The following is a 26,893-nucleotide window of genomic DNA, read 5'->3' on the forward strand; positions in this document are numbered from 1 at the left end:
TATAAAGCTATGCTACTGTACACATATTTATTGAAAACTAATAATTATAGCTATGCTACTGTACACATATTTATTGAAGACTAATATTTATAGCTATGCTACAGTAATATATTTATTGAAGACTAAGATTTATAGCTATGCTACTGTACACATATTTATTGAAGACTAAGATTTATAGCTATGCTACTGTAACATATTTACTGAGACTAATATTTATGCTACTGTAAACATATTATCAAAGACTATTTTATAGCTATGTTACTGTAAACATATTTATTGAAGACTAATATTTATAGCTATGCTACTGTAAACATATTTATTGAAGACTAATATTTATAGCTATGCCACTGTAAACACATTTATTGAAGACTAATGTTTATAGCTATACTACTTAAACATTTGATAATACTACTATTTATAGCTATACTATACATATTTATTGAAGACTAATATTTATAGCTGTGCTACTGTAAACAGATTTATCGAAGACTAATATTTATAGCTATGCTACTGTAAACATATTTATTGAAGACTAATGTTTATAGCTATACTACAATATACATATTTATTGAAGACTAGTGAAGTTTATACCTATTGGTTTTTATTGTGGTTCCAGCTGAATGGTGTGTCTACAGTTTTGCACCAGTGTGTCTGCACAGCTGATGGCTGTGTTAACCAATTGGCTTGTGTGTGTTCATTTGGAAGCATTTGCTTTGAAATTGCAAGGAAAATCCATCATGAAAAAATTCTGTCAAAAGCATCCAAGTGTGTTTAGTGGTTTGCAAATCCCAGTGTGTAATGTTTTGCAAAAAGTGTGTAGCTGACTATGTGCTTACCGTTGTTCAGATCTAGCCTTGTGTTTTGCTCCTTGAGTGTGAGTTTTTGGCTAGTTGTGGGAAAGTTTCATTTTAGTGAGTAGCAATCGTGAAAAACTGTAATAAAAGATATGAGACTGGAGGAGGTTAGACATGCTCCAATACAGTTTTTCCCAATTGTTTACACACATTTTCTGAAAGCATGTCTTATATTATCAGAACTCTACGCACAAATCAAAAAACATACACACATTCAGCAAAGTCCTTTAATTCTCCTGCAAAATGAAACCTTCCATTCAAAACAATGTAATTTCTTCTCAAATGGTATTTGTTTTCAAATAACACACACACACACGCTATAAACATGAATAGACATTTACAAGAACCAGTTGATCACTGATGTGCTTAATGTAAAACACTATGAACACTTCTTCTCAATTTATCATGGTGACTTACTGTGAACCTTTTTGGTTTTTTTTGTTCAGTGTTACACTTACCACAGACAGTACATAGGCCTACATAAGTGCATTGTAAAATATTTCAGAATTTAGTTTTTATAAAAAACACACAAATACAAGGTACCAAATATATTTTACTGTATTTTTTTCCCACAAAAACATTGAACAGTGTTTAACCAACACAAAGTTGCACATTACGTGGTCTACATATGCCATCAACAGAAGTATTTACAGAATACAGTTACAGTAGAAAAAAAAATGGTGTGGATATCGGTTATACACTTTCTATCCTCAGGCAGAAAATAAATCCTCAATAGGATTGAGGAATGGAGAATATGGAGGGAGATAAACAACTAAAAAACGTGGGTGGGCAATGAACCAGATGAGCTCTGATTTCTGAATTGCAATTATGTGTGTCAGGTGTTTACATATGTGATGAGTTAGTATGCAAAGTAGGGCAACTGACTTTACAATTTGAATGATAGTGTGTTCCTTGTGAAAACAAGAGATTTTTCTGTATAAAAATTGTGCCAAATGCAGAAAATTGTGTGTAGTGTTTTGAAAAAAAAAAAAGTGTGTTTTAAACCTGCAATTTGAGTGTAAAGCAGGAATTGTGCTTGTAGTTTAGCATGATTGGTCCAGGGGTTGGTGCATCAGTTACATGTTGTAGTCATTGTGTCTGACTCTGAAGTACAAGTAATTATGTATAAAAGAAAACTGTAATTCCGTTATTCCCTGTACCAATGTGGATTATGCCTCAACCAAAAGTTGATCTAAGTTTATTAGAAAGAAGACAAAAGGAAGGGTCATATGAAACTGAGGTGTATGATGTGAGGGAATATATGGGAATGAAGTATGGAGAGTATTTGCATTTTCACTGATGCTTCAAGATCCAAAAACAATTCATGTGGCATCAGCATTTGTAATACCTAAGTTAAAAGTAAGTAAGAATAATAGAGTATCGGACTGTTTTTATACACTGGTGAGCTATTTTCAATAATTATGGCAATAAAATGGGTTAGTGAAGTCAAAATACCTAATGCAATAATATGTTCACAATTCAAGTTCCGTTTTAATAAGTTTGAGTGAGCAGAAGACAAGATATGATAATAGAAGTTATTCAAGAATCACTTAAGCAAATAATATAAAAGATAAGTTTTTATGGGTTCCTGTTCATATTGGATTAAGAGGTAACGAAGAGGCAGACAATTAGCAAAAAAAAAGCCATACATAGAGGAAAGGTGGATATCCAGATTCCCCTTAGTAGATTAGAAATTAAATCAATCATCAAAAAGAATATCATGAAAGTGTGCAGCAGTACCGAAACACTGAAACTAAAGGTAGGCACTTGTACCAAATTCAGTCCGACAGTGGGTAAGGGAAGAGGAACAGATAAGAGCAGAATTGAGGAGAACATAATTACAAGGTTACGATTAGGTCACAGAAGGTTGAATAGAACAAAGTATTTAATAAGTAAAAATCATGAGATACATATGTAGTTAGTGAAACTGTTCAACATACTGTTGGAAATATAATGTTATAATAAGGGAGAGCAGTTTTCAATAAAAATTTATTAAATTCTGGTAGAAGTGTAAAATCTTTATTGTTACAGTATTTGACTGGATTGCACAAGCGAGTCCAACCTCCATCCACCCCTCCCTTCACCCAACCCCCTGCACCCCACCCATGATTACCGAGGCTGGTCGGAGGAGTTGAACACGCAGCGCCAAATAAAACTCAAAATTCAAGTCTCTGAGTGGGTAACTGGTATATTCAAGGGTCACTGCGTGAGGGTAGGGGTAGGTAGGTACATTAGTCAATATGTGTGTGTCAATGTCCATCTGAATGATAGGAGGCGGTAATGCACTTGTTAGTCTCCGATCCGCCGTTAAAACCACACGAAGAAGAAGAAGGAAGTGGATATGTTGACATTGTATTGTCGTTAAAGGACTCTAATCTAAGTCGGTGAGAATTTTATTTTTATTTTTACAGCTATTTCAGAACACGAATGATTAATTTCCCTGTGAAAGTATTGCCATACTCCTCGGTGTTTAACTTACCAGGATTCGGAAAAAGTAAGGTTACCGTTGGTTCATTTTAGCATTTTACTAAGGAATTAAACTGTATATTGCCAAATTACTGGAAAAAAATAAATAAATAGATGAATGACGTGAAAAAAAACTACATCTCCAAAGAGATCACAGTGCGTTTTCTGCAATTTAATCATAGGCCATTCACGTGAGTGATGCCGAAAGTGCACAAATACACTCTCATATCGCTGGGCTTGTTTTTCTTATAACGTTAATTTTATTAACAGCTTACTGATGTGTACTGTAGTGCGGCAAGATTTGTCACCTAGATGTGGAGGGACAGATGGGGATCCTGGGGACTCACAGCCAGGTCATCTCGGAGTTTCTTCTTGGATTCACTCTTCCTTCTGTATATGCATCTGATTCCTCCACACCGATCTTACACAGCACATAGGCAAGCCAGAGTTTCCTGACACAGGATGGGACCGCATCAAAGATCTTTTCAATAAGGTGTGAGTATCAGTGATGTGTCTTTAATTCAGCAACAAATTATTTTGCTCTGGACTTCAGCTCACAATATGTGTGAGTTGTGTACTAATAATGAATGGTGTAGTACAGTGACCATGAAACTGATACTTTTTTCTTTCTTTTTTGATGATGAAATAATTTTTCTCACAATGTAATAAAAACATTGTGCTTATATTGTAATAGTTATTGCATAAGAAACCTATTAGATTAGAAACTCTCAAAAATGTTGTCACTTACTGTTACTTCTAAAGTACTGTTACTTCTAAAGAATTCTAAATGACAAAATTATGTCTATCTTTCAGACACATTGTAGAAACGACTACATCTTTTAAACTCAATTCTGATGTAAGTTAAGCTTGTGTTATCTGAGGCAGGGGTGTCCAAACTCGGTCCTGGAGGGCCAGTGTCCTGCTGAGTTTAGCTACAACTTTCTTCAACACACCTGCTTGGAAGTTTCTAGCATATCTATTAAAGCTGCGGCCACACTGGACTCCCCATAGACTTTCATTCCTATGCACACGAACGTGTCAGACTGGAAACGCAAGTCATGAGTTAAGTTTTGCAGATCGCTGCGTTGAATAGTTCAGACTTGGTGAACTCTGATCTGCGAATCGCATCACTTGACTGCGTGATACCAATTGAGGATCAAAACATGACCTCTCTTTACAGGAATTTAAAATATGGAGCAATCATCTTGTTTAATCCCGCACCTTTTCGTAGCACCATACAACAGAATTTAGCGAGCCAAAACTCTAGTGTGACCGCAGCTTCAGAGCTTGATTAGCTGCTTCAGGTGTGTTTTATTAGAGTTGGAGCTAACTCTCCAGGACAATGGTCCCTCCTGGACTGAGTGTGGACACCCCTGGTCTGAAGTCATAAGCAACTTTCCCCCCACTTCGCAATATTTCCTACTTTTATAAATTAATCAATTTCGATTTAGCCTCTTCTGAAGCTGTAATTCTACATCCGAACACAGAGCAGACTGAATGCCACGGTTGCTTCATCTTAAAACAAAGAGAATTGAATGATGCCATTGTAGCCACTTTGCTATCTGATTTAAAAAAAAAGGGTGGTGGAGAGGAGGGCGGAGTCCACAAATTCCTTGGAAGTGGGCACATGTGAAGAAGTAGCTGGTTTCATATAAACCGGCATGAAATTCAAACAGGTTTAAAAATTATGGCACATAAATACATTCAAGACTGTTTATAAAATGCAACTGCATGTTTTTTTTACTTTGTCTCTGCTAGCAGAAATAAACAACCCAATCAAACACACACAACCTGATGTACCTATTAATTATTGTGCGGGTTTCAGCTGTTTTAATTATAAGATGGACTCCACAAAATGGATATATGTAAAAATATGGATTAATAAATTCCAGGTTGATACATTCATAATATGTATTATTAAAACTTCTAAAACTATTCATCTCCTTTACAAGAAGTGTAATTTCCTTTCTAAATAAAGAAACAAGTACTCTGTTCAGAACGAGCAAACAAAGTCATTGTTATATTTATTTTGTTAAATAAAATTAAAAACTAAGTTAATTCTGAAAATTGATAATTAATAATAACTTGTTATTATTAATCTTTAATATTCATAAATTGAGCAAACTCACAGAAGCAACAAGGAAGCATTAAAATGGCTTTTCACTAGAGTTTAATTGATGTGGCAATTGAAAAATTTCTCTTGGTGAAGCATTTTGTCCAAACAAGCATGGCATAGCATAGCAAAGCATGTCACAGTTTCAGTTTATAAGGTCATATTGTATTTGCTCAAATTTAACACAAATATTGCTTGCTTAAGAGTGGGGCAAAACTTTATTTTTGCAGAAAAATATATCCCTCGCTGGTCTAGTCTGAACCCACTCTGCCTCGTCCCTGATTGCTCCTCTGACAGTCTACCTAATTATGGCATCTACCTGGATTTTGGTTTTCCTGTTTCCTTAAAAAGTGTCAGTCTGAGTCTCTCTGGGCTGTTATGTGAAGTATGTTTATTCAAATACTGACAGTTTATTCAATAAAGACATTTAACAATCTTGCGGCTAAATAAAAATAACAAATTGAACACATACAATGTATTTTTGACTGTTGTCAAAATATACCTGTGCAGCAAAAAAGAAACGTGTTTAAATAAATATTTTTTGAAGAAGCTGTGATTACACTGCAAACAGTAATAGCAATTTTTCAAATGTTATGTTGTGGGTTTTTAATGATATTTTTCTGTTCCTAATGTAAGCAGCTGATTATAAATTGTGGGAGAAGGTTTTGTCCTGCTGAGGTGGAAACATCTCATGTTGAAAGCCCCCTACATTTAATTGCATAAGGAAACAATGTCTGTGTAACACGGGGAGTGACAGAGACAACTGAGGTTTAGGATCCACGTGCAGGTTTATTCAAACTCAGGGAGGCAATGGTCAACACAGGTGCAAACAGATGTATGAAGGCAGTCCAGAATCGTAATCAAACACAGGCGAGAGGTCGGAAGGCAGGTGGCAGACAAGGATAACTAGGTAAACAAGGCTAGGGTAAACACACGGAGAAACAAGACTAAGGAAACGCGTTGGAATGTCACTTACAGTAAAACAAAACTCGGCAAAGGCAGGTAGTGTGTGTGATGTTTAAATAGTGTGTGTAATCAGTCTTGACAATCCTCAGCTGGTGTAAGTGTAATCAGTCAAAATGAGGAAGCATGTGTGTTTGTGAACGGAGTGCATGTAAAAAAATGTAGTCCATGAATGGCGGATTTGTAGTCCATAAGTTATTGTGAAGGTGAGTGCTTACCAGCGACCTCTGGTGGTTAGAGATCGCTGGTAATCATGACAGTCTGCTGCTATGAACCTATAAAATAATCATTTTATATATATATATATATATATATATATAGTGTTTCTAGTGAAATATAATAGTAAATAATCCACTTGCCAGGTGCACACACAAACACACACACACCTTTCTTCTCTGCTCTCTACACAGTGAAGGTCAGACGTACACAGAGGAGTTGAGAAATGTAGTAAAAAGTGGCATTGCTGCAGCCATAGTGGGAATGATCTATGGAGGCCTACCAGGAGCCAGGCATGCCCGTCAGAGGTTTATCCAATGCAGCCAGGCTGAAATTTATCAAAACAGGGTGGATGCGGTGGTAAGTCACAGGACAGACCCTGAACATTATTTAATTTTTTTGTTGTTTTTGCATTTATACAGACATCAGGAGCCTGTATCCTAATAGTGGTTGAACAGACTCCAATATAACCTTTTTTTGTCCAATCAGCGTGCAGCCCATAATGCAGCTATTCGTGGCTTTATGCGATTTGGCTGGAGATGGAGCTGGAGGGTAGCAGCTTTTGTGACCCTGTTTAAGTAAGTTTATATATAGCAAGTTTAAATGCATAAAATGTATAATTTAAAGAGAACATTTTATATAAAATATTATTTTGTGATCTTTAACCTAACGTTTGGAAACAAAGTGTGAAATGTTGGCTTATGAACACACAGAATTAATTGTTAGATTATAATCAGTGGAGTGTGAAGAAAAATTACCCAGGACATCAAAACCCGGGTTTATAATGAGTTTGGGTCAAGTGTGAAAGAGTTTACAGTTTATACATTTACAGTATAGTATACGTTTAGTTATGCCCTTTTGATAATGGCAAATTTCAAATTGATATAATTCTGGAATGGTTTGAATATAAACCTCATTCTGGTCTTGTTTTAAAGGAGAGACATTAAAGTTTCTTGCACATACAAGAAGAAAGAATTTGTTGCTAACATTCATGGTAATAAATGTACTGCAATCAAAATTTCATATATACATACATTTTCTTTTTTAAATTACTTTAATTTAAGGTTTTTATATATAACATTGGCTCGTACTGTAGACAAACAAAAGACAATATAAAAGAAAACAAAAAAACAAAATAGACAGAAAAAAAACATGCACATCGTAGTCACAAAACATGCAATTAAAACTAGAGAGGTTATATAACTTAAACCTCAGAGGGGTCACTTGATTGCTCCTGAGATATAGATTTGTCAAACAAATCAAGAAATTGACCCCAAGTAGCCAAAAATTGTATTATGAAGCTAGTCCTTAAAAATCTGAGTCTCTCCATCTGAATAACAGATATCATATCAGAAATCCAGTTCTGGAATGAGGAGGGTAAAGGTGATGTCCAATTCTTAAGCACTAGTCTTTTAGCCATCACTATGCCTTGCATTAAGACTTTTGCATTGTTTGAGGGAGAGAAGATGTGTTTTGTGAGAAGCCAAAGATGGCAAGTTCGGCATCTGGTATAAATGGTCTGCTATAAGCCTTGGAGTACCAGTCAAATAGATTTGTTCAGTATCTGTTCAGTAAGGGACAGAGCCAAAAGGCATGAGCAACCATGTCTTCTGCTGTCTTGCATCTATCGCATATTGGTGGGACAGAAGGAAAGATTTTATGAAGCTTGGCTTAGTGTAGGTATGACCTTAAATCGAATCAGTTGGTGTCTGTTGTTGAAGTCAAACAATTGTCCCATGTGTCTGCAGAGAGTTCAATTCCCAAATCTTTTTCCCAGGCAGTTTTAAATCTCAAAGAGGTTATAAATCTCATAATTTCATACTGTAACTGTAACTTCCAAATAGACACACAACTTATAATAATATGTCTAGAATCAGGGGGGTTTGTAAAGATATCATAAAACACATGTTTTTTTTTCTAGATAGAGTTCGAAATTAGGAATTTTAAGCTTCAAAAAATGCCTGATTTGAAAAATAACTGTAAAAAATGCGTATGAGGAAGATCAAATGTTTCCCTTAAATGACTGAAGGAAGCAAAACACCCTCGACATAAAGATCCTTGATAAAACACAAACCGTTTCTATCAAAGTTCAGTCCATGCTGGTAAGTATGGATAATTCTGACAGATCGGTGTGTGTATACAGAGGTCTCTGGTAGGGTTAGAGCTTTACTTATGTTAAAAATTCTAACTTAGTTTTTCAACAAAAAGCTCAGTTTATTTTAAACTTTAGGCTTTTCCAGCTTAGAGAATAACATCACTGTTAGGGAGGTCCCTAAAGCCAAATTGGCCTCCACTTGCACCCATAGAGGGGTCTCTGCTGCAGAGTTAACTGGTGCGTCCTCCAGCCAGAACATTAATCTCTAGTGTTGGTGGTCCAATAAAAATGCTTAAATATTGGCAAACCCTAGCCTCCTGCAGACTTAGGTTTTTGAAGATGGGTCTTTAAGACTCTGTGTGTTTTATAGTTCGAAACATAAGACATTGTTATAGAATCCAATTCTTTGAAGAAACCTGCGGTAAAGAAAACAGGGAGATTTTGACAAAGATATAAAAATCTAGGGAGAGAAAACCATTTTAATTGAGTTTATGCAACCAATCATAGACAGATAAAATCTTCCAGTTATTATATTGTTTTTAAGTTTTGAAAGAAATTCTACAAAGTTTAATTTGAATATTAATTGTGAATCTTTAGGAATTCATTTAGGCCCAAGATAAGAGAAAATTTTCATTAACTATCTTAAATGGAATTTTTTTCTAGGAAGTCGGGGTCATAAATGTCAGAAAGGGGCATGAAAATACTTTTGGACAGATTGATTGGATATCCTGAAATTCTTCCAAAGAAGTGATTAGATTCAGAAGAAATGGGACTGATTGCTCAGAGTTTGACAGATACAGTATAATGTCATCTGCATAAAGGCTAATGAGAACTTCTCTTCTTACCCACTTGAAGGCCTGTAATATCTATCTGGGTCTTGTACTTAGGGCAAGGGGCTCAATAGCGAAAAGTGCAGGAAAGAGAGGGCAGCCCTGTTGTACTGATCGGGATAAAGAAAATTTAGGTGATCTGTCTGTATTAGTAAAAAATGAACACACTGACTTGGCGTATATTAATCTAACCCATGACATAATTATTTGACCGAATCCAAACCCTTGTAGTGACTCATAACACCATTCAACTTGATTGAAAGCTTTTGTGCGTCCAAAGATAAAATTGCTGCCCCTTTCGTTTTTGCGTGTTTGGCATGTATTGTATTAAGAAGGCGACGTACAATAAAGAAAAAGAATCTTCCAGGGTTAAATCAAGTCTGGTCAGGATGGATGATAGATGATGAATGTTTATTAAGTCGCATGGCTAAAACTTTAGTGATCACTTTTCTATCAAAATTTTGTAGTGCAACTGGCTGGGTCGGTTTAATCTTTGTTTTTTGTTTTTTTTCTTAAATAAGAGAAATATTACCTTCGTAATAGTGTACTGGGCAAAACCGTATCTTTTTTGGAACTACGTATCAACCTGAGGAGAAGAGGGGAGAGAACATTACTAAATCTCTTACAAAATTCAGGGCAGAATCCACCTTGCCCTGCCGCGTTTCCAGATGGAAATGACTTGATGGCAGCATCTATCTCCTCCTTGGTAAAATCCGAGTCTAAATCTTCCCTTGCAACACCAGAGTTTAGGCATATCGATAGATTTTAAAAAATTTGATAAATCAGTGTCAGTGGACGTGTTATTGGAGAATTTGTCGAAGCAGGCATTATATTGGGGTTAACTAAAAGCAGTGGTACTCACTTAAAAAGGTTGGGTTAATAATACCCAACAGGTAACCCATAGATGGGTCAATTTGGCACCGACCTTCTGTTGGGTTATTGTAACCCAATCCATTGGGTTGATAAGGTTAACCCAACAATTTGGGTTATAAAAATAACCAATTTGTTGGGTTATTTGCCAAAAGTGGCTTAACCCCTAAATAATAATAAATTATTATTATTATTATTATTATTATTATTAATTATTATTATTATTGTTATAGTAGTAGTAATCTTTATTTGTAAATAAAAAATACACCGCTTTTATTACATTGGAAAAGCTTTATTTAAATCCATGAATTTAGTGCCACATCTTTCACAATAACAAACGCCTGAGAGCAGTCTATTTCATCCCCAAGCAGCAGGACAAGAGGGTTCTGTCTCTGTTGCTCCTCCTCTTTTAAATACTGAACGAAATACAAGTATGCACACATGAATTAAATAATGTCCAACATTTATTGTCATAAATAATGCACCTAGAAGTCGCAAATCAACAAATTCTTGTTTTGCCTCCTGGTATGAGGGCCGAACCATCTTGCTGCACAATCTGTATGGCAGTGAAGAATGATAGCTGGCTGAGTTGTTAAAGCGACATCTCCAAAGTGGGGTCTTTATATCAAACAGAAAAAAACACAATAATTAAACTCAAAACAAGCCCCTCATATCAAAGGTGAAATGCTATAAATTGGGATTAAAACAGAGCTGTTATGCAGGATTGTCTCACCAGATGAAATGTTTGCTTAAACTGGTAAATCCAAGGCTCTCTTCTTTTTTTGCAATACGAGAGGGTCCGCATCTCCCCCAAACTTCAAAAAGTTTATCTTTTGTGGGTATAAAATACCTGTCCTGAGCAATCTAAAAATAAATAAACAAAAACAGCACTTAAATCCATGCCATGCAAACAGTACACTGGATTTATTGAAGGGATATTTTACACAACAATGGAAATTCTGTCATCAGTAATTCACCCTCCCCTTGATCTAAATCTCTCCTCAGATGAACACAATAAACAATATTTTAAACAATATAGGTAACTAAACCATTCTTGGTCCACAGTGAAATTCCAAAGCATTTGTTTCTTCTGTTAAAGTCAGTCGGGAGTGGACTATAAAGTTTTTCATTTGCTTTGTCCTTTAAGTTATCATTTGTGGTCAGCAGAAATAATAAAAAATAAATAAAAAAAATCAATCAACAACTTGTGGGTGAGTAAATAATGAATACACCCAAAAATCAGTGAAACACCCATACACTACGGCCAATTTAGTTTATTAAATTTACCTATACTGCATGCGTTTGGACTCTGAGGGACATGCAAACTTCACACAGCAATGCCAACTGACCCAGCTCCAGGACATGATGGATTTGCCTCTGCTGCTGAATGAGTGTATGGGTGTTTTCACCGATTTTTGGGTGTATTCATCATTTACTCACCCTCAAGTTGTTTGAGTTTGATAAATTTTTTTTTCTGCTGACCACAGATGATAACTTAAAGGACAAAGCAAATCCAAAACTTGATCGTTTCCACTGACTTTAACAAGAGGAAAAATGCTATGGAATTTCACAGCAAGAATGGTTTAGTGACCTACACCTCCATATACCAAATGATGTTCGCTCCAACCTTAATCAGAAATTTTAAATTTGCACATGTATGCCGGACCAAATAACAACAAAAATCATGTATTTACCCAGTTTAGCAATGGAGAAAAGATAACTGGAAGTGGTCATCTCCAGGGGAACCTTAAACAGATAAAGAGAAAAGAAAAACTATGAAAATGTGCCCTTTTAGCTGCAGGATTAGTGTGTTATGCGAGTTGTTAAGGTGCATCACATTTGCAAATTTGGTGGGCAAATAAGGTCCATTTTACATGGTCAATTGTGCACTGATGTTCATCAATGTGCTTAATTCTCATGCTCAAAAACTTGCAAAAGAGTCAAACTCCTAATCAAAGATTTCTACTGAAATAACTGGAACCTGTCAGTAAATTGTCATAACGCAATAATTAATATAAATAGGTTAATGTCTGTAATATCGCAATTTATTTTGGTCAAATGTTCCAGGAGTGGAGTTCTGAAATGTCTGAACTGTGCTTAGACTCTATATCAGTCATCTGTAATTACCTGTGGCCATCATGCCTGATACAGAGACTAATACCAAATTCACACTCAAATAAGGCACAGAAACACTTTTGAAAGAGGTGTTGAAAGAATTTGTGTCTTTACACACTACCGGTGCTGTTCAGAGAAGTATAACTGCATTTACAGAAGAATTACAAATGTATAATTTGATTTTAAGACATATGGTGATGTAAAGACACCTTTACAACATATGATACTGCTTAAGTGTGTGTATCTGTGCATTTTTACATCATGTACATATTAAAAAATACAGAGCTGTTGTTTTCCTCACCTTTCTCTACAAGATTATCAAGGAGGATTAAAGCTCGCTCTGTCCAGAGCAACCTACAATGAACAAACAAACAAAAAATAAAATTAACCACAAATTAACATGAGCTGACAGACAACATTTATCAGTTGAGTGGTCACAGCATCACCTGAATTGAAAACTGGGCAAGGACATGTATGTTTAAGGGCTTTGTATTATTGTTTATTAGCATATATTACTACTATTATTATACAAAGCTAGCAGATGTTACAATTCTTATATGTATAATTTTTTAAGCTTATATTTAATTGTTGTATGACATATATAACCGATTAAACATTAATATTAGCATCTAACATTATCAGGGTTGTGGTTTCATCCCTGTATGTTAGTATAAGATGTAGGGAAAATGCAATTTTCAGGGCCTTCAATATAGTACACACAAACAGTAATAATACCATTTACCTTCAATAGTTAATAATCAAGTACCTTGAAATGGATAATGAATCCTCTTCTGATAAAAGATGATGTTGCAAGCTTCTGCTCTGCTCGTCCAGGATAACTTTCTCACGTTGCGATCCATTCAGCGCCCTCTAGCGGCGAATAATAACCAATAATAATATAAAGCTCGGATTCCGTACTTGGGAAAACTAGCAACTTCCTGAGCAAAATGTAGCACATATATATGTCTATATTAGCATTTAGATGTTACAATATAGTTTCCTAGCGAAAGGACAGTGTTTTTAGACAACATAACATACCTTCAACAAGACTGGACGCGACTCCGGTTTGATGTCTCTGCTGGGTCCTAAAGACGAGAATTACTGCGGAATATCTCAAATACGTGTATCATTTCCTCCAAAACAACTGTAGAGATGAACACGGAGGTAGAGAAAGCGTTTTTATCCGCATATAGATCGCCTATGAAACGCGCACGCATGTATCATCAATAATTAAGAGTCCAGGTGAAACAGATATAAAAAAAACACGACACGGAGAGGCAATTTGATTAAAAAAATAACAACATTACTGCATTAGAGCTTACATAAACTTTATAACGCAAGAGCAACATCTCGTACGCATATTAATACAGCGGTTCTGTGTCAGATCAATCAGTTGACTGTTGAAATTTCTAAATTGTAACCCAACTAGTTGAGTTATTAAATAAATAACCCAATAAAAGGTTTAAAATAACCCAACAAAGCACCAAATATTTTTAACTCAACCATTGGGTTAAATAAATAACCCAACGTTTTTAGAGTGTAGGGAACCTATGGCTCTCGAGCCACATGTGGCTCTTTGACCAAAAATACTGGGCTCTCCAGTTGTCTTCCTTCAATAATATTCTATATTTAAAAAATATAACCGTCACAAGAAATCAGTTTCTTATCAAAAATACAATTCCCTCTTTATTGTAATTTTTACAGCAAAATTAATAAGAACTGTGTTAACAACAAAAGGACGTTCTTTCTTCATTCACGGACTTGCTCAACGTGATGCTTTATACTTGTTTATGTTTGAGTTGTGCTTGGACATTTGCTTGCATTTTTAAAGAGTCATTTTGATATGTGTATGTGTATATATATATATATATATATATATATATATATATATATATATATATATATATATATATATATATATATATATATATATATATATATATATATATATATATATATATATATATGTATATATGTATATGTATATGTATATATACAGTATATGTGTATATATATATATATATATATATATATATATATATATATATATATATATATATGTATATATGTATATTATATATACACACACACACACACACACACACACCCAAATGGCTCTTTAAAAATATGAAATTGCTAAAAAAAAAATCTGAAATATCTCTTTGCTAAAAAAAGGTTCCCTACCCCTGAACTAAAAGTGCTGTCCTTGGACTTAATACTATGGACCTGGAAGCCTGAATTCCTTTAAGCTGATGTGCTAAAAGCTTATCAGGCTTGTCCCCTGTTTCAAAATATCTTTGCTTCATTCTTAAATAAAGATTGTTTATTTGGTCACCCAGAATACAACTATATTCATATTTGAGTTTCATTATTTTATTATAATCTTCAGGTGATCTCAATGTTTGATATGCCAATTTGTGAATAGGAAGACTACTTGGTATTTCCTTAAGTCGTTTCTCTCTTTCCCTTTTAGAGACAGATTCGTAAGAGATAACATATGATAAAAGTATGACCGCTTTTAAGGTTTCCCACAATGTGGAGTCACAGACCTCCCATTATTATAGGTTTTTAGTCTTTTAGCTTAGTATGAATGTATTCTATGAATTTATCATCATTTAACAAATATGGATTGAGATGCCAGGAGTAACAATGTTTAGGAAGCGAGAGATCAATTGACATAGTGAGGGGACTGTGATCTGAAATCAAGATATTGTGGAATTTGATATCATTAACTTGTGAAATTAGCCGAGAATCAATCAAAACGTAATCTATTCTACTGTACAATTTATGAACGTGAGTAGTAAGAATAGTTCCTATCAGTAGGGTGCTGGATTCTCCATATGTCAACCATGTTCCTAAATTTAATCAAATTGTATAGGACCTGTACTGATTCGATTCTAGGAGGGGGGCTAGTAGTCCAAGTAAGGATCGAAATTCGGTTTCGGTTTTCCATATTTGGCTGTAAACATTTAAAAAAATCGTTTGGAAATTAATTTATGGTTCCAAAACTATAATCTATCTCCCATAGGAGTTAGTAATCATGGAAGGAAATTTCAATGTAATGTTTATCCTAAAAAGAATAGCCACCCCTTGAGGGTCTTTTTGTTAGATCAATTCCATGAGATCAATTTGCCTAATAATTTGATCATAAAGATGCATGATTACACAATTTTGTTACTTAAAGAGTCTGTATTATGCATTAAAAAGGTCATATTTTGGTTTGGGAGTCTCCAATAATTGTCTGATATGCATGCAAGGTCAAATACACTTTCATGTCTCTACAAGCTAACTGTCCTTTCAAGCTAGCTGTTATTAAGCCTATTATTAAGAAACCACAACTGGACCCCAGCAACTTAACTAATTATAGGCCTATTTCAAATCTTCCATTTATGTCTAAAATGCTAGAAAAAGTTGTTTCTGCCCAATTATGCTCCTTTATGCAGATGAACCAATGTTTTTGAAGTGTTTCAGTCAGGTTTCAGGCCTCACCACAGTACAGAAACCGCACTATTGAAAACAACCATTGATTTACTCTTAGCTGCTGACCAAGAGTGCATCTCGTTATTAGTTTTACTTGATTTTAGTGCTGCTTTTGACAACATTGACCACAAAAAATTCTACAGGTGTCCAGGCCCAGGCTCTACAATGGTTTAAGTCATACTTAGCTGACCATTACCAGTTTGTGAATATTAATGGACAGCTTTCACAAGTCAGGACAGTAAAGTATGGGATGCCTCAAGGATCAGTTTTAGGCCCTTTGCTGTTTACAATATACATACTACCCTTGGGAGACATTATTAGAAATCATGGGATCAGCTTTCACTGCTATGCAGATGATACTCAATTATATATTTCAACTAAACCTGATGAGACGTCTAAACTAAGCTAACTGAGTGTATTAAAGATGTTAAAGACTGGATGACCGATAATTTTCTTCTCTTAAACTCAGGCAAAACAGAATTATTAGTTATTGGGCATAAATCCTCTACACAGCAGATTTCACAACTCAACCTGCAATTAGAGGGATACAAAGTTAGTATTAGCTCTACTATAAAAGATCTGGCTTTTATATTAGACACCAATTTAACTTTTGAAAATCATATATCCCATGTCTTCTTTCATCTAAGAAATATTGCTAAGTTACAAAGTATGCTATCCATCTCAGATGCTGAAAAGCAATTCATGCTTTTATGACTTCTAGGCTGGATTACTGTAATGCTCTGTTCGCTGATTGCCAAGCATCCTCTATTAACAAACTTCAGCTAGAACAAAATGCAGCTGCCAAGAGTTCTTACCAGGTCCAGAAAAAAAATTCATATAACTTCAATTTTATCCTTTTTACACTGGCTGCTTGTTAAGTTTCGTATTGATTATAAAATATTACTTCTTACTTATAAAGCTTTAAATAATCTAGCTCCTGTTTATCTATCCAACCTCCTGTCTCACTTTAATCCAACCTGCTCTTTAAGATCTCAAAACTCAGGGCTTCTGGTAGTACATTAACACCAGCATATTGCTCTGTTCTTAACCATAAGTAAAAACAATGACACACATTCAGTATTAATAAACACAGTGGCAAAGCTGAACTATTTTGAAACTTGACTGCTGCACGTGTGTAGGATGCTGATGGTGGCCATAGCAATGACAAACAGCAGTGGATCATGAGCTCACAAACGCATTTAAATCCGTAAACAAAGCAGCACGCATCACGTTTTCAATGTGGTTTTAAATGTGATATGAGAATAATCACATAATATAAAAGAGTTAACCAGATACAGTACAAGCGGTTACAAGTAACAAAACACAATTAAATACATCATTTGCAATCTATAGAAAACAAGGAGGCAACCCTTTTAATCGCACTTACTTACACTTGTGTAATGGAGAGAGAAACTGATCCATGAACTGTGTACTGTAATGGCTCGTTTCCACTGACTGGTGTGGTACGGGTCACTTTTATCAGGCTTGCGTTTTCTCTGCCTAAAGGGTACCAAGGGTACCAGTGTCTTCGCAACATGATTCAGCTGGGATCTGCTACAGTGTTTGTCTTTTTTTATTTCTACAGTGTTTGTATGCGGGGCTGAGGGTTTCAATTTTTCCGGGTCTGTGTGCGCAACAAATGGGCTGGGCTTGAGTTCCATATCAATGTCATGCCGGCATGGCTAAAGACTCGTTACAGTGGCGATTCATTTGAACCACTACGACTTTTTTTTATAGATTAGTCAATAGTTTTAAACAGTGCACTTAGCTAGATATTTAACTTCCCTTAGAGCTGTGTTACACACTGCATGGAAGGTCATTTTCAAAAACCCATAATAGGGGCTCATTAAAATGTTAAAAAAAATTGTTAAACAGATTTTATTAAAAACAGCATGTTAAAACTAAACAGGATAAATTGTGAGGGCTTAAAGTTGATAGGAAATAAAATAAATTATCTTTCAATGCATAGAGAAACGTTCAATTAATATGATACTTTTAATAAGATTTGTATGTTTATTATTAAATGTAAATCGTGAAAATTTTGTTGTAGCCCAGCTTTGGCAGTATTAAAGGTAACAGTATTGTTAAGAGAAAGCCAATACATGTACAGATCGTCCCTCATCAGATAAGGGGTAGAAAGTAGACAAAAACACAAAACTCCAGGTGTGAATGGGAATGCCTTATTTGTCCACCTGTGATCGGATTGATGAAATCGCATCTTAATGTGAGGTATGAACAGTGCTTTAACTACACACACGCACATGACCTTTCTGCCTGTTACTGCTGATTGAGTGGAGTCAATAGAAAATCTAACATGTCAGAACTGACTCTGACACTCTGCTGTGCATCGTGTGGTCCTTCGCCTCCACGTTGTACATTTAAAACCCTTTAACGCACAGCAAGCCATTAATTATCCCACTTATTCCATGGTCGGAAGATAATAGTTTTTTTTTTGTCTCCTGAATGTGTCTAAAGTTCTAGTTCAAAAATACCCGAAAGATCATTTATTATATCCTGCCGATTATGTGAATTATAGGGTCTGAGGTTGTATTTGTTTTTGTTGCCTGGTTGCGCATTCTCCTTTATAGTTGTACTGACACTATGCAGCTGTGCTGATTCCAGCGGTTTTGAATTGGATATGATGATTTTACTGTCTTTTGTTTGTTAAAAACATTACTGTTTTAGAAATGTTTTAAACTTGTACAACTCATTGTTGAGGTGCAGCTGATGATGGACCGTTGGAACAGATCTTTTAATGCCAATTTCTTTGTGAATATTTATATATGTTACTATGGAGACATGTTAATATGCTCCTGTCAGTCAATTTGTTGGTTGAGGAAAAACCGCATTCCTATGTCCTATGCAGTGGGCTTCAACATCACTGGGATTTGGATCCTATTTTAATGTCAGGAAATTAAAAAAAAGAGACTTGTGTTTATATCATTGTAAAATGACTGTGGACACACTATACCTACATACAGTTTTCTCCAAACAGCTTCCAAAGTTGATTTTGCATCATTTGTGCCCTTTGAGTGCAAGTGATTGTTTTGGCTTTACATCATGAAGGGATCAACTCCTGATATACTTTTGTCCCTTATCTTGCCACAAATTAATAAATTGTCCCTGCAGAGTATTTACTGTATAGTTTGTCAATATTAGATCAAGTTAAGAATATGATATAATTATTTAAAATATTTGTGACTGTCTATTGCTTATACTATTAAGTTTTATCAACTATGAAATATGCTTTAGTTATTATAATCTACTTTCCCATTTTCTCTCCTACTTTCTCAGCACTGTAAATACTGGCTTGACAGTATACAGAGACCAAAATGCCCTCAGCCATTTCGCAGTTTCAGGTGGTAAGTTTACTATTTTTTTCATTTTCTGTCTCTGGGTGATGCTACTTTGATATACGCTTGAGTGAATCTTGAGTCATGGGATTTTTTTGCATATTTTCCATCATATGAAGACCACAGGAAAGAATGAAAATTTTCATATGGTTTTTAGCTGTCACAGGAGGAGTGTTCAGACTAAATCTTGGACTAAGAGGACTGCTGGCTGGTACGGTCATAGGAGTTGTACTGGGGTGAGTAAAACCGAGAGTTTGAGAGACATTTATGGCAGGTTGGAAACGCTGCATATGCATAATTTTTTATTCATTCATGTGAAAGTTGAGCATAATGCTCTGCATGAGTGTTGATGCTAACCTTCATTAAAGAACAGAAAAACTCATGTTTTTGATGTCAGGGTCTCCAGCACCAAGACACAGAGGTCGCCTTGTAACACTAATAGCTCTGTGTACTGTTCTTTACTAATGTCAACAAAAGGCAGCGTGGTGTCTCTCATGTAAGAGCCACTGGGTGTTGCATGATGCACAAAACTATCCCAGCAAACATTTGGACATCCAATTATCATTGAAAAGAGGTCTATCCATCATGTCCTGTTATGGTTGAAACGTGGTTTTAACGGCATCTGGCCGTCAATCACATGTCTTCCCTGCCTGGTCCGTGCACGCCTAAATATGTTACCTTCTGGACATTAATATGTTTCTTTGCTTAATTCAGGTGTAAGATTCTGGGTGAATCTTGAAACATGCATATATGTACAGTTGTAATATGCAATTAGTTAAGGTTCTTAAAAGGGACAAATTCAGTCCAGTTATACCTAAATGTCTTTATAACATTATAATCATGTGTAATTCTAACAATAACACATTTGTGTACTTTTGAAATAAATAAAATAAACACATCCAAACAGTATTCTAACCAATAAACAAACATGCAGCAAAGCAGTTAGATAGATAGATAGATAGATAGATAGATAGATAGATAGATAGATAGATAGATGGATAGATGGATAGATAGATAGATAGATAGATAGATAGATAGATAGATGGATAGATGGATGCATGCATGCATACATACATACATACAAAATGTATGGGTTATTTTTTGTATCCCCATACATGTTCAAGATGCTCTGCCATTACTGCATCAATTTCTCTCTGTAGCATTTTTCTCTGGATTGCACCTTTTCACTGCAATGATTTTTTTTTTTATTGTGCAAAAAAAATCTAAATAGTATTACAATCTTTTAAAACACAAACATGCAACAGTGTTAAAAAAAATGATTTACAAATAATGAAAATTTAAAAGTGTAAATATACAGTTGAAATCAGAATTATTAACCCCCCTTTAATTTTTTTTTCTTTTTTAAATATTTTCCAAATGATGTTTCTTCTGGAGAAAGTCTTATTTGTTTTATTTCAGCTAGAATAAAAGCAGTTTTTTTATTTTTTAAAATACCATTTTAAGCCCCTTTAAGCTGTATTTTTTTCTCTCGATACTCTACAGAACAAACTATCGTTATACAATAACTGGCCTAATTACCCTAACCTGCCTAATTAACCTAATTAACCTAGTTAAAGTCTTGAAAAATATCTAGTGAAATATTATTTAATGTCATCATGGCAAAGATAAATCAAATTAGTTATTAGGAATGAGTTATTGAAACTATTATGTTTAGAAATGTGTTGAAAAAATCTTCTTTCTGTTAAACAGAAATTTGGGAAAAAAATAAACGGGAGCTAATAATTCAGGGGGTTTAATAATTCTGATTTCAACTCTATATATTAGGGTTAGGATTATATAAGTAATAGTTTTGTATCCCCCCTCCAGCTCTTCCAGGTGCATGTTTAATGGTCCCATGAAATTAAAAGAGTTTTTAGATGTTAATATCAGTATTGTTCATTTTTAGGAGATCTATAAGCTAGCTAGCGTGCTCCAAAACAGTGACAAAATTTGCATTTAGAACATATAAAACTGATATAGACATGAAAAGCTTAAATGTATCAATGGTTTTATTCACGTCGACCCAAACTACAGTTTCTCATCACATCATAACAAATCAAATGCTCTCTAGTATCTGACATGCCCCGCCTCCTACAAGATGCTTCTTGTTTGCTTTTCGTTTGATGCGCTTGAGCTTGAACCACCCTCACTGGCAGAGCAGTGAGAAAACAAAACTCTATTGTTTTTAAAAAAAGGGAGGACCTACACTATGTCCCACCCTCTGTTCATGTTTAAGTTGAGATTACATGAAACATTGAATAAAAATACAAATTTCAAAGCACTTTACAGGACCTTTAAATGGTCATGAAACTCTAAAACACATTTTTTGAGATGTTTACAGACATATATATGTCCCACGTTTCTAAACACTATTAGGACACATATTTCCCAAAAATATGCAGTTTTGCATTTTTTTCAAGAACAAATTTGTTTTTCTTGTTGGCGATGAGGTCATTGCGTAAATTCCAGCGTGGTGATTGGCCGTCAGCACCGGCCAGTACAAAGTGACGTCATTGAGTTTTCAGCATGTCTGTGCATTATTCATAAGGAGGAGTTGGTTTGAACCAGTCAGCATTCTCTATTATGAGATGCAACTTCATTGTTCAAGGCCATTGGTCATCAGTGTTTAGTTTTAAAGTGTGCCAAAACAAAAGTGTTGTTTCCATTTCCCCGCGACGAAAACACATCTCCTATGTGTGTGCACAAGTGCATAAAATTGTTGCTGTGCAACCAGTTTTAATTTTAACATGTTCACCACATGCGAGTATTTAGGAGACATTCACCATTGTAAATCTATATACTGCCACCTACGATATTGATGTGTGTAAAACAGCTTAGAGAGGGTGGTTTGCGTGTACATGGCCTTTGTTTTCGGTGAATCAGTGTCAGGATGATGTCATAGAAAGCATCTAGACTTTGCAGGAAATCTTTAGCATTTTAGAAAAAATGAGAGATTTGCGTAATTTTGCAGAATTTGCAGGCAGAATTAAAATAATAAAAATCTTTACAATACAAAAAGGTTTCGGCGTTTTGCACTAGAACTTTTAAATATAGCCGTAGGCAGCAATTGGTGGGGTTCAGGCATTTAAAGGGTCTCATTTATCGATTAGGAATTCTGGAACTATTAAATAAATAAGGGAAAAAAATTGTAGTCAGTCACAGAGAATTGCTATGTAAAAAACATTGGTCAAATTTTAAACAGGAATGGCACACCACCTATGGGCTGATCTTTGTGAAATTTTCGTAGGGTTATTAGAAATCACATGGCAAACATTTGTGCCAGCGTGCCGCAGGCCAAGTGCCTTAGCGCCCCTCTAGTGCTGATATACAGTTATATCGCACTGCTACGAGTGTGATATTGTGTTTATACAACAGTTCGACGGCACAATCTTGTATATAGAAAAGAAAATCAAACATGGAGAGTCTAAAACCCTTTTGTATTAGGAACTACTTTCTTCTGCCATTCATTCACATCTGCAGCTGACATCAGAACAGCAGAAGCGCTTCAGGTGTGTGGCCCCCTAAAGGTGATGAAAAAACAGCTGATTTTGCTCACATTTTAAGATTATAAGGCCGAACATGACATGAAATGCCATCCGTCTACAGAGATATCTCCTTACAGTCTACTACAGTCTACAGTATTTCTCTGTTGCCGTCGGTATTGTGACGGGTACTAGATGTCCCAGCGTTTACCCGGGGCCTCAAAAGTAAATTTTGTTGTCTAACAACAGTAATATTTGTCAAACTGTAGCGTCTCTGCTTGTTGCTGGCTGTATGTGGGTGGAGTAATACACAGAGGTGAAGGGTGAAGAGGCCTTTGTGTGATGTTACTGGTAAAATATCGCGCAGCTATCAGCCAATCAGATTCAAGAACCAGACAGAACTGTTGAGTATGTATGTATGTATGTATGTGTATAAATATATACACGTGTATATATATATACGTATGTATGTATATATGTATATATACACACATATATACGTATGTATATATGGATATATGTGTGTGTATAAATATATATATATATATATATATATATATATATATATATATATATATATATATATATATATATATATATATATATATATATATATATATATATATATATATAGCCGCTAAATGCCATTTCTGCCAAAAATGAGCTAATGACATTGCTAAATGCCATTTCCGCCAAAAATGAGCTAATGACATTGGCTTTAGGCATGTAGTACATGTTCAACAAATATATTTGCTTCAAATCATCTAAATAGCAGTTTGTTTGCAAAAGCCTGTAAATGCCTCTTGCCTTTGACAGCAAAAGCCGCTAAATCCCAAGAACCAATCAGAACGCGAATCGAATCATATGTTTTCAATGTAGCTGCATGCTGATACGCCGGCTTTTATAAGGAGACTGTTTTATTCCACTTTTGATTTCGATTTTAAAAGAGTTTGATGAGCTGCATGAGCCTGTCAGTGAATGGCAAATAAAAACGTCCCTTACCTCAAAACTCTGTGCGTTTTAAGCAACAGAAAACACTGTAAACTATATATATATATATATATATATATATATATATATATATATATATATATATATATATATACATAAATATATGATCGGGAGTTTTCCCGGTGGATAGTATGCAAATATTTTTTTTTCAATTATGAAAATTATAATTTTACATCACTTTTCTATATCGATGGATAAGTGACCGCAAGGGCATTGCCAATAAAGAGCATGTGTTTGTGTGCATGGAAATGTATTATCCTTCCTACCTGTTAAATTTGATCTAATCCATGTTCTGAAACACACCCCCTCTCCTGCTTTCATTTCTCATTCCAACAGAGGGAGGTATTTGTTTCTGAATGAACCCCCGTTATGAACGACTTGTTCACTTAGCTGCAAGTTTCTACAAGTTTCTAGCATCATAGCATCTTGTTGTCATATTTCATGTACATTGTTTGCTGATTTTATTCAACCAAACTAGTATAAGCCTAGTATTTAGTGTCAGTTAGTGACTGTATTTTCATCAATAACGTTACTTGTTTAGCAAAAAAGTTTGTAACACACAAAAACATAAAAAACTAAATCTTACAGATGAAATGTTCTGCCTTTATGCTTTGTTTTCTTTGTTTGCTCATTATTATACCCGTAAGCAGTGCTAAAGTCCAGCATCTAGTGCAGTTGAATGACATTTGTTCTGGTAGCACTGTACAAATGTGGCGGCGCTATTGATGCATGCTCAGGGTCGATATGTGATATCTAGTGTATATATCTATGTAAACTTTGATCTAACAAATGATTGTCTTTGGTTGCTTGATTTCTGGCCAGTAGTATTCGAAGTTTGTCAAGTTATTAATTAACACCATGTATGCAGCAAAAACGAAAAATAATAATGAATTACATAGATTTTTTTACAACGGTTAGTTCCCATGAACTAATTTGGCTGGATTTTACTTCGTACATTGACATATTTCGTACATTGACAGCTTGATGACATATTTTTAAAGTATTTTTGTTAATGAAACCAGCATGAACAAAACAGCTTATGAAATTTTATTTGTAATAATTTAATCTTAATAGAACTGTATTATGAAAGCAGTATTTGAGAATTGAATGTTGCCTTTTTTACATCAGCATGTATTTTAATTTCTTGTGTCCTTTGTCAACATCCTTGCTGATATTCAGTACAGTAGTCCTATTAACTATGAAATTTAATTGAACTTTAACTTAGAAGATGCTGTGTAATAACAGGTTTCCGGCTGGAGTTTTAATTTTGGGTCTGCAGAATCTTGGAGGCGAGACCATGCGTGAAAAGAGGCGAAGAGAAAGAAGAGAGTTGCATGAGCTGAGAGTCACTGAATGGTTTGTTCCACCAGAAGACATTTTTTATGTAATTGTATGATGTTAAAAATATTATTGAACACACAACTGAGATGACGTCTTTATTACAGGAATGCTCGTCTAAAGGTTACAGATGATCTTATTGGAGAAATGAGCAGTCTAGCACATCAAGACTCTGATATTGACCTTCAACAAATAGAGGAGCTTCTCAGTCAACCTAGGAATGGGAATGCAGCAAAAAGCCCTTATAACCAGTAATATTGGAGACTTGAGAGCATTAATGTACACATTTTATTTAGATTTTGTGCATGTGTGCACATATATGTTCCAGATATTTAAGTCTGTACAATCTGCATATTAAATAAAAACTGAATATTGGATGTTGTACATGTTTCTGATACTTTCTTACATAGTTTTAATCTATTAATATCTTTATCAATATTCAAGTGTCTCTAGTCTCATGCATTGACTGTAAAACATGCTTCCAGTTTACACGTCTTACCCTGTATTTCTTTTAGTGAGAAGTAGGTAATGGAAAATTTGATGCTGTATATGCAATAAATGGACAAGACACAAGTGTATAGAAGGAGCTGGAGTTATGGATCTGATGCTTGAATTTAACATTTTTGTTCCTGGGTAGATCGTGTAACCTATCCACAAAGAGGTTTGCTAAATTTTTTGCAACAAAAGCACAGATTGGAGGAGGGAGAGAGTTGTTTACCTCAAAATTGAATTCATGCCTGGATTGTCATTTAAATGTAATAGTATTGAAGTACACATTCACTTTAGGCTTCAACTTAAAGATGCAAAATTTATAAAAGTGCTTTTGACCCTAGAATCGGAAGGAGAAGTTTCAAAACAGTAGTGCTAAACAACAGTGTTGCATATGATTAGATGCTTTTAAATATCAACATGGTCTGGCAAAACATGCTCGGTCTACTATTTGCAGGGGCCAAAGAATAGATTAGTAATTCATTTTTTCGATTCACCCTAATTTCTACAGCACTTCTTACAGTGTATATTGTGTCCAAGCATTTTAACATAGATGCAAAAAAGACTATAAAAAGCCATTGATATTTCAAATTGAGGAACATTCCAGCAAATTACCCTGCTAAAAATTTGACATTGCCAGAATGTTTTCAGAACATCCCAGTCAGTATTAAGGATGTTGTCTAGTAAAGTTCCTAGAACGTTCTAAGGTCGTCACGGTGTGGAGGTCTTTAAAGGTGTGGAAGACGTATTTGAGAGACTTTTACAGAACATTCATAACATTCTCAGAACCTTTAGGGGACCATGCATTATTGGAAAATGTGACATTCTCATAACGTCCCCATAGGTCTCAAGGATTTTATCTAGTAACATTCCCAGAATGTTCTGAGAAGGTCAAAGTGTGGAGTTTATTAAAGGTGTGGGGAAAGTTATTTGGGGTACCTTCACAGAACAGGATGTTCTCAGGACGTTAAGGGCATTACTACAGTAGGATACTTCTAGGCCTCCACACAACATTCCTAAAACGTTTTCAAAATCTTAAGGAGACCAACCTAGAATGTTATTTATTTGTCCTGAATATTAGTGACAGAGAGCTCAATAAATTTAGTTTAATTAAAAGAAAAAATTAATTTCTTTTAATTTAATTAAAAGAAAAAACAAAGCATTTGTTAACCATTCTGTTAACATCACAAATGTTCACTGTAATGTTATTTGACCATA

At 34.8% G+C, this 26,893-nt stretch overlaps 1 protein-coding gene and 1 long non-coding RNA gene across 2 annotated transcripts; one reads left to right on the forward strand and one right to left on the reverse strand.

Annotated features, from left to right (window-relative positions):
• Positions 1-2,991: 2,991 nt before the first annotated feature.
• Positions 2,992-25,570, forward strand: timmdc1 (translocase of inner mitochondrial membrane domain containing 1). The gene is given in 10 exon segments (XM_056458942.1): positions 2,992-3,238; positions 3,591-3,681; positions 3,683-3,743; positions 3,746-3,815; positions 6,807-6,972; positions 7,102-7,190; positions 19,297-19,364; positions 19,513-19,591; positions 25,094-25,204; positions 25,294-25,570. Coding segments are annotated over 10 exon segments (987 nt in total). The 5' UTR covers positions 2,992-3,134; the 3' UTR covers positions 25,442-25,570.
• On the reverse strand, positions 12,822-13,716 carry LOC130229967 (uncharacterized). The gene is made up of 3 exons (XR_008837891.1): positions 13,561-13,716; positions 13,289-13,392; positions 12,822-12,876 (listed from the first exon to the last, which is right to left on the reverse strand). It is a non-coding gene; the product is annotated as an uncharacterized LOC130229967 (long non-coding RNA).
• Positions 25,571-26,893: the final 1,323 nt, after the last annotated feature.

Source organism: Danio aesculapii, chromosome 1 (genome assembly GCF_903798145.1).
Source record: "Danio aesculapii chromosome 1, fDanAes4.1, whole genome shotgun sequence".
NCBI lineage: Eukaryota > Metazoa > Chordata > Actinopteri > Cypriniformes > Danionidae > Danio > Danio aesculapii.